This window comes from Hesperophylax consimilis, chromosome 17, assembly GCF_061612785.1.
Source record: "Hesperophylax consimilis isolate HC1 chromosome 17, BYU_Hcon_1.0, whole genome shotgun sequence".
Lineage (NCBI taxonomy): Eukaryota > Metazoa > Arthropoda > Insecta > Trichoptera > Limnephilidae > Hesperophylax > Hesperophylax consimilis.
Genome location: NC_142852.1, coordinates 4,123,240 through 4,143,656, shown reverse-complemented (window position 1 = coordinate 4,143,656; position 20,417 = coordinate 4,123,240). Strand labels below are relative to the sequence as shown.

Genomic DNA, 20,417 nt, shown 5'->3' with positions numbered 1-20,417 from the left:
GAAGGTGCCATATTTTTTGTTTGATTAGTATGAACATGACGTCATAAATGCTTATTACATACTTACGCAGGTTCACTTCAGAATGTAACATTACATTGTAATGAAAAGATAGACATCGCACTTAATGAGTAGAACGAACCGTATTTGCAAAATGAAACACATTTCTAAAACAAACTAAAATTATTTTTGTCTACAAGAGTTTTTGGCAGGAAAAGAGTTTACCTCTAAAGTATTGCCAATATGGTAAACTAATGTATTGCAGCCGTTCCTGACCGCAGACAAAACCTCGGCTTGGACGCGTTACATCTCTTCACCCTACTTGCTTAAACGTGTATTGTTCACCCGACATCTTGATCTTACAGTTCCCAAGTGTCCGGCTGCTAACGAAGTGTACTCCACTTGCGGCAATGACGATTGCGTGAGGACTTGTGCCACTTTCGGCATCACCAACTACAACTGCACTTCGCAATGCACCGCTGGCTGCATCTGTGATGAAGGCTTCGTGAGGGAAACTGCTGGGGGAATGTGCATACCAATTGTAGACTGCAGTAAGTCAATTTATTTTTTAATTATTGAAGACAATATTAGCGAATCTTAAATGAAAATCTGAAACAGAAAAATCAGAAAAAGATACGGTCATATCTAGGACTAGAACCCAGGACCCTTGCCTTGCCGGGGCACCGCTCTACCAACTGATCTAATGGGACTCTATCTCATTTGGTCATATTTAACTGTATCATACTTCATATAAGAACTACCAACATTGTCTTCATTTTTCTCATATTTTATTAAAATAATATTGTATTCAATAATTAAATATTACAATTTGAGGTTTTACTCACTAAGTTATTCCAAAAAATCAATATAATGTCTTTAAAAATTTTTTAAAGACATTATATTGATTTTTTGATATTGAGTTAATATTTAATATTAACTATCGTTTTTCTTGTAATTACCTAGAATTTTCTGTCATCTTGTTCATCATCTTTTTGTGTTTTTTGTGTTGTTCATCGTCGTGTTCAACATATTGTTCATCATCTCTTCATAATCTTCTTGTTATCATATTTTTCATCATCTTGTTCATCGTCTTATTCATCGACTTGTAAATCGTCTATTACATCTGCTTTTTCATCGTCTTGTTTATCGTCTTATTCATCGACTTGTAAATCGTCTATTACATCTGCTTTTTCATCGTCTTGTTTATCGTCTTATTCATCGACTTGTAAATCGTCTATTACATCTGCTTTTTCATCGTCTTGTTTATCGTCTTATTCATCGACTTGTAAATCGTCTATTACATCTGCTTTTTCATCGTCTTGTTTATCATCTTATTCATCGACTTGTAAATCGTCTATTACATCTCGTCACCTCAGTGCTTAATTGTCCAAACGACCATTTGCAAATTTTACAGGAGGAGGTTTTCTTAAATTATTTCAATGAAACATTATGACAGGTGTTTAAGATGAAGATATTTCCGTCAAGCTAAAGGTCTCACCAGTTTAAGTAATTCTTTGTAAATTGACTAAGGATAGTTTTTGATACTTTTTTTTACATTTTAAAATGGAGATTGAACAAAAACGCACCACCAGAATTTTGTAAAAGGAGATTGAACAAACTGGAATTGGAGATAGGGCAACTTTTGCGTAGAACTTTCCGTGCTTGTTTGTTCAAACGACCACCTTTAGTTATATACAGGATGAGTTTTTTTTCAATATTTCTATTTTGGATACTGACAATTCGTGGTGAAATCTATATATATATATATATTTATAAAAGTGGTTTTTTCTTTATTTGTTCCTTCTTATTTCCTATACCTTTTCTATACATAAAAGTGAGCTCTGGCGTTATGAAATTTATATACAAATTCACATCTTATTTCCCATACCACTCTGCCGACTGCGATAAAACTTTGTAACTTTGAGTTGTGCGCACGCCCGCGAAGGTTTCCCTATATTATATTGAACTATAGCGTTGTGAAATTTGTATAAAGATTCTCTTATTATTTCCTATATCATTCAACCGATTGTGATGAAACTTTGGTGAGTTGCTTTGCGCACGCCGGCGAAGGTTCCCATACAAAATATGAACTCTGGCGTTATGAAATTTGCATTCAGATTGTATAATAGGTGGCGCTCGAGTTGTTATAAAAATGTGTGCATTATTTCTTGTAGCTTAGCAGTAGGGACTGAAAGAGGGAAGGGTGAGGGTAATCAGTGAGGGGGGGGGGGTTTGTGGGTAATTAATTTTTTTTAAAGGAACACAATTGGAAATTTTATTTTAAGTTTATTATAGTTAAGCGCACTTGAAGTGAAACAACACAAAACTGCGCTATATAAATGCTATGTTATTATTATTATTATTATGCGGGACAAATCTTTCTTTGAGTGGCATTGAAACGCGTGCCAGGTACTCAACAGTTCCATTATAATAATTTACTTCCATGATAATAATATATTAAACAATGTCCAACTTTTTTTTATTAATGACCGTGACCGGGTTTAGCCTATCAACCATCTTTAGACTTCCATCTTCGTTGTTACGACATAGCAACAAACATGGGATATCCATATAATTTGAATAAAATCATTGCATTCCACCCCTTTTAATCCCCCTCCCTAAATTTAATGTATATAAACCACAGTTTAAGGAATATCTGTACCAGTCTGAAGATGACCTCAGTAGGCTGGATCTCTTACTCCTCACAAGAGCGTCCCTGCCAGTGTACAGACAGGGGAAGAATGTAACCACCCGGTTGGGCGGCGTTGTGAGGCGGGTTAAGGTAGGGGCTGTAGGAAGGGATTTATTAATGCGGGCCTTGAAGAGGCTCGGATTATAGGAGAGAGATGCCGGTAGCTCGTTCCACATACGAGCCGACTTACAAAAAACGACACGTTCTCATGAAGCTAACGTCAACCGTAAACGGGTGTTCCGCTCGTGTCCGTCGAGTTTCGCGCACGTGCACCGGTGCATCAGGGATCAATGCTGCTAGCTCCTTGGAGCAGGTCCATTGAAATACCTGTAGAACAGACACAGCATGCCCACATTGCGTCTATGCAATAGAGAAGGCAATCGGTCTGTTAACAACGGATTGTCAATCAGACGGATCGCCCTCCTTTGCACAGATTCAAGTAGGTTAATTAAGTATTTTGGGGCACCAGCCCAGAGGTGGCTCCCAAATTCAACTGTTGGGCGGACTTGAGACTTGTACAGGGTCAGCAGCTGGTCACTGTTGCAGAATCTCCTAGCCGTGTACAAGACGTCCAGCTTCTTGGAAGCCTGATTTACTTGGGCTTCTATGGATCCTCGATACTTGAGCCGGTCTGATATACTAACTCCAAGCATTTCAATGGAGTCTTTATTGGGGAAAGTGCTCCCATCAAATTGCACCAGACTTTATCTTCAATATATCAACGATATATTGAAGATACCAACGATAGCGTCGTCATATACTTTCATGATGGAGACTTTATTACCTTTCTTTAAAGAAAGGTCATCAAATAAAGAAGGTGGATGCGAAGTATATTGATCTCCCTCTTTGCCGAAATCAGACACGCTTGGGTTTTTGAGACGTTGAAACTGACCAAGTTGGCCTTACCCCAGGCACGAACCATCTCGTTTTTACTTCAAAACTTCCCGAGCTGTTCGGACATCATAGGTGGAAGGAAGCCTGTCAAAAAGATAACTCTCGTGAACGGTGCTGTCATCAGCGTAGCAGGGAATTGGTGCACATTCAACGAGATCGTTGATGTGCAGCGAAAACAGCGTCGGTGACAGCACAGATCCTTGTGGCACCCCCGCATTGATTTGGTGCGGTGAGGAAGAGGAGCCGTCAACCACGGTTTGAATTGTTCTTCCCCTCAGAAAGTCCGCAGTCCGACTTTGCAGGGTTGGGTGGATCCCATACGATGGGAGAGTTGCGATTTTGTGGCACGAATCTGACCGTAATATTAATTTATTAAAAGTGGATGGTAAATGTTCTATAACGCTCTTTAAAAAAATTACTAAGGCGCTTGCCAGATCGTCTCCACTTCTGCCATTTGTTGTTTCATCCCACAATGCGTTATTCTCTGGTCTTAATTTCCCTTCAATATTTATATATTCCTCACCTTCTTCTCAAGTTTTTTTTAAATATATTTCTTTTCCATTTGTCCGGTTGCCTTAATCTTTTTCTCGTTGGTGATATTATCTGTTTATTAATTTTTGTTTCGTTATTTACAATATCATCGTATTCATGTAAACCATCATGGGACAACGATGGAATATTATGTGGTGTTTCTATAGGAAGGAAAATAACATTATTTTGACAAACAGGTTCAGGTTCACCGGGTCCATCATTGTTTTTGTCGTTAAAAAACAATATTTTTTTTCACTTTTGTGATTCTGTAGATAAAACACACAAAAGTGATGAGAATCAACACTAATAATACAACATTCTTACAAAATCTAATAGTACCTACTCATTAAGGTAATTATTCCGTAAGCCGCCTACTTTTTGGTATAACTTATTGAAACTACACTTCGCTTCAACAATAACTATATGAAACAACTATTTACAAGCACAAAATAGGTTATTAGGTTCGTGGTTTGGGTAAATTATGTAAATACAGCACATTTAAGCAATAGGCGGCTTATGGAATATTTAACATTCAAAAAAAGTAAAACTTAATTCTATGATTAGGTACAAAAGTAGGAACTGACTTACCAAGCCACAAGTAACTTTTTTAGATTTTATTATTTAGGGTGGATTTCATAAAATATAATATGTGATATCTACACATAAAAAGTAAAATTTAGTACTCTTTTTCGTTTTTGCCGTCAATTTCAAATTCATTCATCAAACTTCAACTAGGAATTGCGCCTAAACAGTACGCGTGGCCAAAAAACTAAATCACTTAAATTATATGAAATTTATGCAAATTATTTCAGTGAATAATATACCTATACATGTTTTTTTGGCTAAAATTTAAAATCCTACCCTTTTTGTTTGTAATACTCAGATTAGTAATCAAAACCCCAAAACACACAAATGAGGAAAAAATCAGAATTATAATTTATTATATAACTATAATTTATTATATAACTACAATTTATTATATAGGTATCTATAATTTATTTCATCAAACTGCCTAATCACTATAAATCAATTTGTAAATCTCAAACGGCTACATACAAATACGGATATACTGAAAATTTCGAATTGAAATACTAAGTTTAATATGAATCGTCAGTCAACAAAACCAATTTTGACAGCAGAAACTTGCAAAAAGTAGAGTCTGAGCGAAAACAGAAAAATGAACACGCTGTATAGCAAAGTTCATTGCAATGTAAAAAACAAAACAAATTTGGTATTGATGGAGATATTTAAAACTAACACCTACCGCTCTATTTCCGCACTGCTGCGTATGTATGCACTTATGTAATTAGTTATTGACATTTTCCTGTTGTTTTGTCAATCAAAAACTACTTAGTATATATTTAAATGCTTTTTTACTTCCGCGTAACACCATAAAACAAACACAGTTGGGATGTAAAAACATAAGATGGCGGCATCACGTGATCCTCGCATCGTGCTGTAATTGGTCGGTTGGTGGAGTTTGAACAAACTAGCACGCAATTTTAATTCTCGACTCTAGGAGGTTGGCCTAGTAAGGAGATTGGCCAAACAAGGACTCACTTTTAGAATATCGTTGTGGACATTGACATTTTAAAATGCTTATAACTAATTGTAGCAGGCTGATAAAACTATTTTTTCTTCATCGAACGACGCGTAATTTGATCCTTAACAATATTGCGTTAAAAAGTCATTTTCGCTAAAATGGTCGTTTGGACAATTAAGCACTGGGGCGACGATCTGCTTTTTCATCGTCTTGTTTATCGTCTTATTCATCGACTTGTAAATCGTCTATTACATCTGCTTTTTCATCGTCTTGTTTATCATCTTGTTTATCGTCTTATTCATCATCTTGCTCATCAAATTATTCATCGTCTGTCCATCTTTTGATTCTGTATCTGAGATGTTTTTCATTTCCCTCAGTTTTTGTATTGAGTGGAAGATTGTTGAATGCTTTTAATACCTGGTATTTGTGGTATCTTTTTCCAAAGCATGTGTTTACCATCTGAGTTTTATATGTTTTTGTTGTTGTAAACTTGTCTAACTGATCTATTAATGATAGTATGTGTATGTTGAAATAAGTTTTTTTGGTCAAAGTGTTCAGTTAATAGCTTAGATAGCCAATGCGTCTTGTTTCCAGCTAGGTAATGTGGGCTCTATGTCTCTTCTAGGTAAGAACTCCATTATTGCGCAAACACCATTCCCTCACTGATTTTAATGATTGAAGTAGGAGAATTCAAAATATTTTTGTATTATTCATAACGTGGGATCGTTTGTCTTTCTTTTAGGTTCTCATCAAATTTCTGTTTGTAGTAGTGGACGTCTGTCCCGAGAAGAATATGCAATACAGCCCCTGCGTGAGCGCATGCGCCGAGGACTGTGCGAACCTCGGCAAGAACAGGACGTGCGACTATATAGCCGGCGCACCTGCATGCGAATGCAAGGCTGGCTTCTTCAAGAACGCCAACGGGGAATGCGTGAGCCCTGATCAATGTGGTGAGTATATTGATTTCACTGGTTTTATTTTATTTACCACCCAGTTTTATCACATTTTAAGATAGGTTATTTGATAAAACGTCAAGCATATAATCCTTTCAATTATTTAATTATTTTGGTATGTCATAGTTTAAAACAAACGTGTTTTACTGTCATCTACGGGGACGCAGTGTTGAGGGACATTTTGAGGAGAGGAAGGAGTGAACACGGGTCTTGTAGCGAACATTTCAAAACCTGTCAAATCGTTCCACTGCCGAGCTGTAGAAACCACCCATTTGTTGACAATTTTCAACCGTGTAAAAATGTTGGGTGTGCGTTTGGCGTGTTTGCCAAATATGCACCGGTGCCGAAGGGATCATTGACGCTAGTTCTTCGGAGCATTTGCCATTGAAATACCGGTAGAGCAATAAAAGCAACACTTGTGCTCTAAAGATTTCAATATTTTTGTTAAGATAGGGGGATGTATCAAACGGAATGCCTGTTTCTGCACAGAGTACAGGGTTTTCGAGCTCTACACCAGAGGTGGCTGCCAATGAGGCGCCCTTGCTATTTGCACAGGGTCAGCAGTTGTGTACTATCTGCAGTATCTGCGGGCCCTGTACAGTACGCCCAGCTTCTGTGAGGCTTACTTGACTCTGGGTTTAATGGACTCATAGTCCTACCGTCTCTGGGACTTGAGACTGTTGAATGATAAAGCTGGTAATTAAATTAAACCTTCAAGCTTTTAAACGTGTTTGTCTACAAATCCAAACGACAGTTAAATTTCTTTTAGAATTTCATAATGTTTCCGAGATATTTTACATGTGTTATATAGGTTATATATTTATTTTCCTGAAGTTGTCGTATAAACAAACACCATTTTGAAAACTAGATAAAATTATCTTTCAGGTGTTGTATTACAATGTTTTTAAATAATGACATTTTAATATCGAAAATCAAAAACTTCCACTATTTTGAGAGTATGCGATATTTAGAAAACACATTAATTTGTTAATGAAATCAGTAAGAAAACAATGTTTTAGGATTTAATCCATGGAATTGGGTGTAAATGTTTGAGAAAAACTGAGAAGAATAATTTCTAGTGGTGAACAAATCAAATAACATCACCGCATTATAGAAAAAAATACTTTTATAGTGTATAGACGTCCGTATCTCTCCCGATGTGGCTCTATAGGACAAATATAAGGTTTGTGTCCGGAAATCTCCTTGCAGCTTGAAGGGTTAAAAAGTAAAATAAAATATGATGTTTTCAGTGTGCGGAGAAAACCAGGTTCTTGACTTGTGCACTTACTCCTGTCCCCCGGAGACATGTGATACCATCGGAGTCATGTTCAGGTGCAGTCGGGACATCCCCTGTACGCCCGCCTGCAAGTGCAAACTCAACTTCAAGCGGGACAGGTTTGGCAACTGCATTGACATCAGGGAGTGTCGTAAGTTAAGAAATACTTTTATGTCATGGTTATGGTAATGCGCAAAAATATATCATGGTGCATGTTTTTAACATAATTCTCCCCACAGGGACTGCTTGCTTGTGTAATGTATAATGATAAATCCAAAACCTAATAAATGGTTCCTGGGGCGGCGGTACCGATACCCACCTCCAAATAGAAATAAAACTTGGGTCTGGCTATGTCAGGAATCAGAATAACAGAATATGAGAGACTTAATGATGTACGATTTAGAGTACGTACCAAGTCAGAGTTGTGTGGCAGTCCATCTTATCTGCCCACCCCTTCAGTAAGTGAGTGATAGTTTGTTAGATACGTGGATCACGTCGGGGTCACCAGTATGGCAGCGTGAACGTCGGGATCACCAGTATGGCGGCGTAAAGTCGGGATCACCAGTATGGCAGGATAAATGTAATTTACGATGGCTGCCGGTATCGTAAATCTGTGTTCAAGGAATTCTGATGATTGAAAGATAAAGGTCTGCGATCTTTGTTGAATTTATTTGCGAGAATGAATTTACAAGTTGAGTGAACGCAGAGACGGTGGTAGTAGAGAGTGGTGGTTTGGTCGAAAGTTGAAACTAGAATGGCAGAGAGTTGCGTTCCCGTCCGCGCCTGGCTCTCCCGGGGCTTCAGGCGGCGGAGTAATTATTTAGTGTTATCATATGTGGGACGAGTTAAAGTAGTCCCCATACGTATGTAATATTGTGAAAAAAACGAAATTCACTGGATTCCAACAATGATTTTGCATTCGCTATGATCAAGACATGTATCTTAAGATTTTTTCAGCCCAGCCTTTCGACTGTCCCCTGCCCTCAGTTTATGATGCCTGCAAGCCTTCCTGCTTAGACGAGCGCTGCGTAAAAGACGGGCCTTTGGGTTGCGAGGGAATAGATCAACCGGACCTGGTCTGCCGTCCTTACTGCCGTTGCCCGAAAGGCGCCTGCAGGGACGATACAGGACTGTGCGTTGATGATAAACCATATCGTAAGTTGTGAATCTTACGTATTCTCCTGGTGCACCATCTTAGGTTGGCTAACAGCAGGACAATTTTTATTCTGAAGGATTCAGCAGCATAAACTCAGCGGAACTGCAATCTTGCCAAGTCCAATGTCTTCCGTTAATCATTTTGAGAGGTGGGCGTGGGTACCGCCACCCTGGAAACCATTAATTGGATAATCAACACCTCTGATATAGGTCACCCCAAGTGACAAGCTATGGTCGGTGACTGAGCAGAGGTGCCTGTGTTCATGGAGGTGAAGTTTTTCCGGGTGTTAACATCGGATGCTTCTGCCCACCAACTGCGTGGTGGACGTTTATTGAAATTTTATGGTTTTAGTAGGTGGTGTTTTATGTTTATTTGAAGTATAGTCGGCATTTCAAACATGTTGAATATTTGATCTGTTTCGATCATGTTTTTTGAAGTATTATCTTTAAAAGAGGGTACCTACTATTAATGTACCGTTCGCTGGTTACAGAATCTTGCGGAGGAGACGTGAACGCCATGTTCTCAGCCTGTGGAGACCTATGTCCCCGCACCTGCGCCAATAGCAAGGACCCCCCTACTACAGCCTGCACGGAGTCCTGCCTCAAGGGCGGAGGCTGTAAGTGTAAACCCGGCTTCGTCAGGGACTACGAGAAGAAATGCATCAAGGAAGCTGACTGTCGTAAGAAGACCCTTCGTTCTTCTTTTTAAATTTATATTTTACTGTTTGATCTTCTCTCTTCATGTTATGGCAAAACAATTGACAACCATCAGATTTCAAGTGAAATTATACTTCGACCTAGAATTTTAAATCCCCCTGCAACTAAAATACAAAAACAAAAACAAACAAACATAAAAAAACACAGAAAAACGTTTGAAATTTCTGAATGAAAAAAGGGGAATTGCTGGCATTGTGTACAGCAGATTAGCTGGGAAATGTTTCCTGTCAAACCTAAGTCTTCACAAAATCTAGATTCACTCTCAATTTTATTAAAAAATTACCATTCACTGAGCATCCCAAATGAGTCAGAAGCACTGAGGTTTACTGACTGCCTCTAATCATCTAAACTTTTTTTTAACGTGGAAGTGTAAGAATCGCCTTCTCTTTAAGGCATTCCGTTCAGTGTATTTATGTTCCCAAACTCACCCATCAGCGAGCTTTCCACTAGATCAGTCCACCGCCAGTGACCTTATATTACCAAATAATAAAGTCCATTTTGTATTTACCTTCAGAGAAATGCGGAGTGAACGAGTTCTTCGACTGCAGCTCCGCTTGCGATACAACTTGCGCCACCCTTGGGCAACCTTGTACTATTATCAACAAGACCTGCAACAAAAAGTGCTACTGCAAGGCGGGCTTCGCTCGGGACGCCAAGAACGTCTGCATTCCAGTCAAGCAGTGTCCAGGTTAGTCTAAACAACAACCATCAACTATCAGATCTGTGTGCCTTACTGTAATATCCTTACAAGGGTTCCACTATCATCAACAAGACTTTCGACAAGACGTGTTACTGCAAGGTGGGCTTCTCCAGGGACGGCAACAATGTCTGAATTTCAGTCGAGCAGTGTTTAGCCAGTCCAAACAACATCCAAAAAACTACCAAACCTAAGTGTCTTACTGTGTGATCACTTGCTAGTGTCTCACCATCATCAACAAGATCTGCAACAATAAATGCTTCTGCAAGGCGTTCCGGCCAGCAGTATACAGTTTATTCCTAAAAAACACCAACCATCATCAGATTTTCTACACTTTTTGTGATTTTTAAAAAGTTTTCATTGCTCATTTAATTTTTTTCACTTGTTACAAAGCTTTTTGGGTACTAGCGACTAGCTACCACCATATTAGTTTCCTCCCGGTATCATGACAGTCGCATAATTGGATTACAGCACAAGAATTTCAACAGCCTAGAGCCAGTGAGATGTGTTGTGAAGCTGGATATAGTGGGGTCGTTAAGGAGATAGGTAAGAGGAAGGTGGAGGAATACTTGAGTATTCAGATCTTGTCACCGCACAACATATAAATTCATTTCAAGCAACATTTCCATTCTGAATGTTGGTCCTACACCAGGGCGATATTGAGAGTATCTGACACTCTGAAACGTACCGTCAATATACATTTGATGAAATAATTGTCAAAATTTCAAATTATCTTTACTTGTGCAGGATGGGATCCAATTCGAACCAGCGAACTACAGATTCTTAATTGATAGTCTTACCCCTCGACAACAGAGGCCGTCAAATATTTCTCTTTTAACCAACCAAAAACGCCAATCGAATACATTGTATTTAAAGCGTCATACATTTTTACATAGGTATGTAAAAATTTCTTATCGATGCCTTTGCTCTTTTTGCAGCTAAACCATGCCAGGGAGACTTGAACGCAAACCCAGCAGATGGCTGCAAATGCAAGAGTGGATTTGTCAAGGACAAGGGCGGGAAGTGTATTGCGCGGCCAAGTTAGTTCTTTTAGATGACTTTCTTCTTAAATAAATGTTTATAAACTAGATCAAGGGCTTGGAGGAATAATATCCTCCAAGGTCGAGTGAGATAATGTTTACTATGTTTTCAATAACTCTGAATCAAATGAGATCACTCAACATATTTAACATTATATACAATCAATGGTCCTTTGATACATACATAATTACACAATTTACACCAATAAGTAATTACTATTATTTTCATCAAACTAATACTCACAATTGAAATATCAATATTATTACCTGTTCGAAAAACGAACAGGGGTTGGAATAGCCGACTCAAGGGCTATTCCACACAGATAACAAATAAATTAATTATATGGTTTTTGACAGGCGAATGCGAAAACACAATGCGTAACGTTACTTCACAAGCAACTTACCGGTGAAATGATGGTGAAATCTGCATCAGCCTCATCTGTCAGCACTGGAACTGAACTGGTGGTTCTTTAGCACTTGTTGTTTTAAAGTAAATTGCGATAAAAATGCGTCTTAGGATTATTCCGATTAGACAACCGGCGATCGAGAATCGGCGGGACGAACGGTGTTTTTTCAACTGGCTCGGCTCACGGCTTTCCGTCGTTTTAGCTGACTTGTGCGAACTTAAACTACACAGTTCAAATTCTGACGATACAATTGGTTAGTACACGGCCTGTCAAAAGCAATTGGCGTTACGGAACATTCCGCCCACCAAAATACAACAACGTGTATTTTAAAGAAAATGTAGAAACCAAAAACGGGCAATGCTGTGAAACGTTGCGTGAATGAAGAACAGTGAAAAGAGAGAAGAAAAAGAAAAAAAAATATATGTATTAATAATAATAATGAAAATGATAAGAAAAGAAAATAATGAAAATAAGACTAACGAAAATCGATAAGAGAGAATGCGCCGCGGAAGCGAAGATGATTAGTCACATTGACTAGGCAATGGACATAATTTGGTTAATGGTCTCGTGAGAAGAGAACCATTCGATGTACGAACCGTAGCGATACGCACAACGCCGTCGGGACCTGGGTGCAATTTGTCGACTCGCGCGAGAGGCCAGTGCAAAGGGACAGTATATTCGAGTCGGATTATCACTACATCATTCACAGACAGTGAGCTGCAATCTTCGGTCCACTTGGCGCGCTGAGTTAGCGATTGGAGATATTCAAACTTCCAACATTTCCAAAAAACCCGTTGGAAACGTTGAATGAGTTGCCAGCGACTCAGACGGTTGATTTTTAGATTAGTATAATCCTCGTCCGGCACGGAAGTCAAGGGTTCCAAAGTCAAAAAATGACCTGGAGTCAACACGCGTAAATCGTTTGGGTCAGAACTCATCGGGTAAAGAGGCCGAGAGTTTAGCATGGCCTCAATCTGCACGAATAATGTCGTCAGCTCCTCGAAAGTTAACGTTTGGTTACCGATTAAGCGATAGAGATGAGTTTTAACCGATTTAACCTGAATCTCCCATACGCCACCGAAATGGGGACTCGATGGTGGATTGAAACGGAACTCAAATTGTTCTGACTGTGAAGCAGTCTGCATAAAAGAATTGAGCTGAGTCTTAGCTCCAACGAAATTCGTGCCGCAATCTGAGTGTATGACGTTTACACGACCTCGTCGACCTACAAATCGACGTAGCGCTGCAATAAAAGCTTCGGAAGACAGGTCAGAAGCGACTTCAAGATGTAGAGCCTTGGTGGTAAAACAGACGAATAAGCAAAGATAAGCCTTGTTTATCTTAGCGCCGCGATGGTTGCCGGCCTTTATACGAAACGGACCACCGTAATCAATGCCCACAATCGAGAATGGTTTGACCTGATTAACGCGAGCGGCGGGTAGGTCACTCATGAAAGGTTCTAGAGGTGCTGGATGCGATAACATTGTATACACCTTGACAGACAATGTCTGATGGCGCGCTTGGGGGACAGAATCCAGAACTGCTGTGTCAAGAAATATTGCATTGTGTTAATGCCTGGGTGACAATGTTCTCGATGTACAGCGTCTATCACAAGAGAAGTAAGCTTAGATTCGCGAGGAAGTAGGGCAGGATGTTTATGCTCGAATTAAAGCCCAGATCGTGATAACCTGCCACCCACCCTGAGCACACCGTGGTCGTCAATGAAGGGATTAAGCTTCCGCATTTGTTTCGACATAAGGTTGCCCTTTTTAAAGCGCGTGATATCATCATTAAAATGTACATGTTGAGTGCGTTTAACTACTGTCAAAAGTGAAGTGTGAATTTTGGCACGGTTTAATGGAAGATACAAACGACGAGATTCTTTATTCTGTAGGTTGTAGATGAATCTAAGACAGTAACCGAGAATGCGTTGGATTTTCCGAATCGAAGAAAATTTAACTAGTAATAGGTCCACCAGATTTTCGTCCTGTTGGACAAATAACGATCGAACTCGTTCCTCAGAGTGAAGTTCAATTTCGTCGACATTGCCATCGAAAGACGGCCAAGAATCGGATGACTGGATCAGCCACGAAGGCCCCGCCCACCATAACGTGTTATCGATCAGATCGGCTGGAGATTGACCACGAGAAGCGACATCCGCTGGATTATCTCCAGATGACACGTGATGCCAAGAAATCCCTTCGAGGGTATCTTGAATGTGACTGACACGGTTAGCTACGAAAGTCTTCCATCGACACGAAGGAGAACGTAACCAAGCGAGCACGATGGTTGAATCCGACCACGCAAAGGTATTGGAGATCGGAAGCAATGGTACGTATAAATCTTTGACGAATTTTAATAGATCTGCTAGAAGAACTGCCGCACACAGTTCAAGGCGAGGCAACGAAATCTTTTTTGTTGGGGCGACTCGAGATTTGGCGCAAACCAAATATATTTGGACTTTATCGTCAACATCCGTGATTCGCAAGTAAACTACCGCGCCATATCCAAGTTCCGAACTATCTGAGAAGCCATGAAGTTGACACAACTCCATGTGAGGGAATGACACCCATCGAGGGATTTTGAACGACTTCAAGAGCGGTAATTGTTTAGTATAACGATCCCATTGACGAACAATGTCAACAGGGGGGGTGTCATCCCACCCAACCTTTAGAACCCACAACTTTTGTACTAGGGATTTGGCGAAAAACGTCAAAGGGCATAGAAAACCGAGAGGGTCAAAAACCCGAGCGACTTCACTGAGGATAGTGCGTTTAGTACACTCGCGATCGAGGCACAGGACTTCGAATGAAAATGTATCATGTCGTGGCTCCCACTTTAATCCCAATACCTTGAGAATGTGAGAGTTATCAACATCCATGGACACCAAGTCATTGAGGCAGTATTCCGGAGGCAGATCGGCGAGTAATTCTGGTTTGTTACTAGCCCAATTCCGCAATTCGAATTGACCTCGTTTGAACAGCTCGATAACTTCGGTTTTCGTTTGTTGAGCTTGTTCTAAGCTGTTACAACCGGTGACGATGTCATCTATGTAAATATCCGAAGTTAGCACACGACGCGCTAGCAGTAAATCATAACCTTCATCTTTGGTCAACTGTTTGACAGTACGACAAGCCAAAAATGGGGCAGAGGAGACACCATAGGTTACAGTGTTTAGTTGGTACTCTTGGATGGGTTCCGACGAATGAAAACGCCAAAATATTCTCTGGAAAGCGCGATCTGGTTCTTGAACCAATATTTGGCGATACATTTGTCGTACATCAGCAGTAAACACTACCGATGGTATACGGAATTTCAGCAAAAGCTCCAACAGGTTCTTTTGAAGCTTTGGACCGATAAGCAAGGTATCATTTAACGAGGATCCATTCACATCTGTCGCTGAGGCGTCGAAAACCACTCTTAACTTAGTGCTAGCGCTGCCCGGACGAAGAATGCAATGATGAGGTATGTGATACTTTCCCTTGTGCAAATCTTTTCCAGGAACACGAGTCATGTGACCACTGTGTAAATAATCAGTCATGAAAGCAGAATATTGTTCGCGTAAGGTTGGATTTGCTATGAGTTTGCGCTCGAGTGAATGGAATCTGCGTAAAGCGATCTCACGCGACCCTGGGAAAGAGATATCCCTTCCCCTTTCTCGGAAAGGCAAGGATACGATGTATCTTCCCGAAGATCCGTCCCGTGAGTGGTCAGTGCAGTACATTTGTTCACAAAGTTGTTCCTCAGGAGTAAGGTGTGAAGACTGGGGAATGGTGTCTAACTCCCACAGTCGCTGGACCTCTTCGTGAAGCCGGTCCTCGTTAGTAACGATGAAAGATTTCGTTTCGTGAGCAGTGTCCGAACCAACTGAACCTAGAAGAAGCCAACCAAATGCAGAATTGAAAGCTGATGGCTGACGTGGACCACCATTCACATTACCAGGTCTCAGAAGAGAAGAGAAAACCTCAGCACCCAGAAGAAGATCAATCGGTCCCGGTTTGTGACAGTCAGGATCGGCAAGAGGCAAGTTTCTCAACTGATGCCACGATGACTTATCTAGACGAACAGTTGGCATGTTGCCGCAGATACTAGGCAGCGTAAGTGCCTTGATGTTGAAGAGAACCCGTCCCTTAACACCGATCTCTAATTGAATGACTCCCGACGTGGTTGCGGAAGATTGGCCTAAGCCGCTAACTCTCTGAGAACTGGCTTGACGAGGGATGCCTACGAGCTCCGCAGCACGATCGGTGATGAAGTGAGCTTGACTGCCCGAATCGATCAATGCGCGAAAGGTTTGGAAACGGCCGGATGAATCGCGAATGCCAACATTGGCTGTTGACAATAGTACTATGGACTTGTCTCCTAAATTGGTGAGGACCTGAATTTTAGAGTCGGAAGAAGAAGTCTCCGGGTCCGTAGACGTCGTGGGGTGTTGATGCTGATCTTCCAAAGAAGCATTTTCGTCTCGATGGAGCAAAGTATGGTGTTTTTGCTGACATTTTTGACATGTAAACAAAGATTTACAATCTTTGAGATAATGAGAAGAATGAAGACAATTGAAACACCAACGGTGTGATTGAGCAAACTGTAGGCGATCCTGAACTGACTTGAGTGCAAATACCTTGCACTTGGAAATGGAGTGGTCTTCCCCGCAACAGGAGCACTTCAGATAAGTGGTGGAGGTCGAGGACCTATTTGTTTCAGACTGTCCTTTCTTAAGATCGCAAAGAAGCGCTGAAGTGCGTTTTTTGGCAGCCTGATTAAAGTTCCGTGCAAGAGGTTTGTCAATAGTACTGCTATCGCGAGTCGAAAAATGTAAGTCTCGTACAAGAGCTTCGCATTTGTTGTAAAAAAACTCTTTGAGTTTCAAATATGAAGGCAGCTCGGTAGGAGATTGCAGTTGTTCGAATGCGCATCTTGTAGGTGAATCTAATTTCGATAGAATTAAATAACAAAGCACGAAGTCCCAATTGTCCGTTGGGAGATCCAATTCCTTTAAAATTGTTAAATCCTCGTTAAATATATCGAGCACGCGACGGAATTCAAAAGGATCGTTGGGCGGAAAATTTAAATTTAGCATTTCCCGCCAACACGTAAAGGCGAGTTCACGCGCGTTACGATAGCGCGCGATTAATCTTTGATATGCTTCAACGTAGTGAGCTCCTTGTACTGGAAATGTCCAAATTAACCCTAAAGCTTCTCCAGATAAACATGAGAACAAATACTGCATGCGTTCGATGTTGGATAAAGATTTGTTTTCATGAATCAGAGCGTTAAACATGTCGTAAAATTTGGGCCATTGCTTGACATTTCCAGAAAATATTGGAATGTTTATTTTTGGTAATTTAACGTTTGTGCACGCATTCGCGGTCTTACAATCGAGAGGCTGACTGGTTAACTCCTGGTAAATTTCTACAATTTGATAATACATCTCGTCAAAGGTTTGGCGAATTTTATCCTCATCAATTTCGTTTGTGTCATCTAAAGCTAATATTTCCGCGTGAGACGTTTCAAATTCAAGAACTATCTTTTCCAGAGTAGTATAATGCGCTAACAGTAAGTTGCACTTAGTTGCATCGTGCAAAGCGCTTTTTGCTATTTCATGTGTCTTGACTAACCTATTATTCGCTAATGTCCGTTTCCGGCGCAATGTTTGAATGGCTGGGGCCATGTTCAATGAACGCGATTGGAAACGTACCCAAAAACGAAACGAAATAAATGATAATAATTTAATCTATTATAATTATATGCGCGGTAGGTCGTAAATACTCAAGAGCTAGGTACCTACCTAATTACTGTTCGAATTGATTATTATTCAAAATTTAAGAAACATTCCACAGCACTATCCGTTTTGGCATAGATAGATTATAATCTTAAAGTTCCCTAGTTTCGGCACCAAAAATGTTCGAAAAACGAACAGGGGTTGGAATAGCCGACTCAAGGGCTATTCCACACAGATAACAAATAAATTAATTATATGGTTTTTGACAGGCGAATGCGAAAACACAATGCGTAACGTTACTTCACAAGCAACTTACCGGTGAAATGATGGTGAAATCTGCATCAGCCTCATCTGTCAGCACTGGAACTGAACTGGTGGTTCTTTAGCACTTGTTGTTTCAAAGTAAATTGCGATAAAAATGCGTCTTAGGATTATTCCGATTAGACAACCGGCGATCGAGAATCGGCGGGACGAACGGTGTTTTTTCAACTGGCTCGGCTCACGGCTTTCCGTCGTTTTAGCTGACTTGTGCGAACTTAAACTACACAGTTCAAATTCTGACGATACAATTGGTTAGTACACGGCCTGTCAAAAGCAATTGGCGTTACGGAACAATTACCAAATATCTTATTTTAAAATATCACAATGTCGTCTTATTTCATTGAAAAGCGAGAAATTCCCATTATTCACTTAAGAACTGAAAAATTACTTTTTTTTCAAATGCAATTTTTATGGTGTATTACTATTGAGAGTGGACACATATCTCATGCATTGCAGCCCCTTCTGATTTGAATTTGCAAATTATTACGAATTTCTTAATATTTCCAGCCTCCCAATGTGGTGCGAATGAAATAGTGGACACCTGCGCGCTGTGCGCGGACCGGACTTGCGCCATGGTGTTTTCAGGTGAAGCAGCCAAATGTACAAAGCCGCCCGGTTGCCCTGTCGCGTGTCGCTGTCTACCTGGATTCGTCAGAGGCCTGGCCAATCAGTGCGTCAAACCAGAAAAATGTAAGAACAAATTGATTGATGAATTACAAATATTCTCATTTTGGATACCGCCGCCCCGAGAACAATTCAATGAATAACCTGTGCTATAGGTCAACCCAGTGGCAAGCTACGGCCGGTAACTTTTAAGAAAGTTACAAACAATGTTGGACCCAATACTAATCCTTGCAGTACCTCTTGTGTGTTTCCTATAGAAGTAATACTTTTTTATTTGTTGTACCACCAAAAGGCACAGAAACAGAAAAGGCTCAGAGGGCGTTGACCCAGATAATGCACAGTTATATCAAAAGGGTTTTATTTTGGTACGAACCTCATTTTTAGTGTCTGATTATGACTAAAAGGTATCGATTTGATGGCATAGCGGCATCAACTGAAACAATCTTTCCAATAAGCATTCCTCTTAAATCATTCCTGTACCAGTGTCATGCCTCACTGCCATACACCAGGGTGTGTACCAATACTCCATTGTGGACTGTTAGCCTTGCTTCTCTTGACAACTTTTCATTAGCCACTATCGCTGTCAGTCCTACATTTATCCTTCTTTCAACATTTCCATCTCTCAATACACAAACTCGTCCACCAGCTACAAGTGTTCATTATTCACGACGAGACTTCGTACTGCTTTCGTACTCTCTTTTGTAAAAATATAACTGTGGAGTTATTGATATTCATCATTAACTCATTCTGCATTGTATCTAACTACACAAGCATTTGGTTCATTCTAAACACAAGAAACTGTAGATGGTGTCAATCTTCCATACTGTTAGCACCGCATATTGAATAAGCAATATCAATTCAGATTGTTCATTTTCGCACCCAAGCCCACATGTTCAACATTGTAGCAAATAAACACTCTGATTCCAGGCTGCACTGACCCCAACTCCGAACTGGTGGCCTCTCCGAGTCCCTGCGCCAGTGGCACGTGTGAGTGCCCCACGGTGGCCCAATGCAAGGACAAGGTGCCAGCAAAGGGGTGCCGCTGCAAGATCGGCTTCCTGAAGAAGAGTGCTGCGGATGCCACCTGTGTGGCCCGCAAGAATTGTCCTAAAAAGGCCACCAACTACTAAATAATATTTTAAATAATCTTGAATAACATAAAATGTTGAATAACATAATCTTGAATAACAATGAACATATTAACCACTCAAACAGATGTGATTCTATACAGCATGTTTCAAACTACCTTTTGGAAATATTAAAAATAATATTTTTTCCCCTATTGTAAAAAAAAATATTATTGAGTAAACATAAATTCTTTGCGCAAACCTGTATTTAAGTACATATTTCTGTTATTAAAATTGCGAGATTTAGCAAATAAAAATTAATACATTATTGCTGTGTTTTTTCGGATTCAGTTTGGGCTGATTCTGTTGTATTGTTCCAAATTCTCATCCTGAAATTCCTACTAATAATTTTCCAACACAGTTCCACCTGGGACCACAAACCTGAGTTCTACATCATCCGTCATCAGAGCAGGAGTAACTCAGCAAAGAGCTAGAGTAAAGTTCCAACCTGATCTGTAAAACAATTACGTAAGGATGTTCTTCAAACTCAAACTATGTCGCTTCTGTACGATCTTTTTCACTTCCCATTTCCAAATCTTAAAATATTTCTCAAATGAAGGACGCCAGTCTACTATAAACTACTACACTGTCTACCGTAAGCCTGTAATCTATATTTTATCATACCTACTTTCTACTATAGACTACAGCACTGTCTACTGCAAGCCATTAATCTATATTTTCTCATACCTAATGTCTACTATACACTACTGCACTGTCTACT

General features: G+C 40.1%; 1 protein-coding gene across 1 annotated transcript in view; it reads left to right on the top strand.

Annotated features, from left to right (window-relative positions):
* LOC149415801 (zonadhesin-like) overlaps positions 1-19,780 on the top strand; it is an 86,303-nt gene extending 66,523 nt beyond the window's left edge. The window contains exons 9-17 of the mRNA XM_089641630.1: positions 363-548; positions 6,425-6,607; positions 7,861-8,037; positions 8,844-9,041; positions 9,533-9,721; positions 10,273-10,446; positions 11,394-11,495; positions 18,453-18,635; positions 19,497-19,780. Of these exons, the coding sequence (XP_089497756.1) occupies positions 363-548; positions 6,425-6,607; positions 7,861-8,037; positions 8,844-9,041; positions 9,533-9,721; positions 10,273-10,446; positions 11,394-11,495; positions 18,453-18,635; positions 19,497-19,699 (1,595 nt within the window). The 3' untranslated portion in view covers positions 19,700-19,780. The remainder of the gene's footprint in view (positions 1-362; positions 549-6,424; positions 6,608-7,860; positions 8,038-8,843; positions 9,042-9,532; positions 9,722-10,272; positions 10,447-11,393; positions 11,496-18,452; positions 18,636-19,496) is intronic.
* The last annotated feature ends 637 nt before the right edge of the window (positions 19,781-20,417 follow it).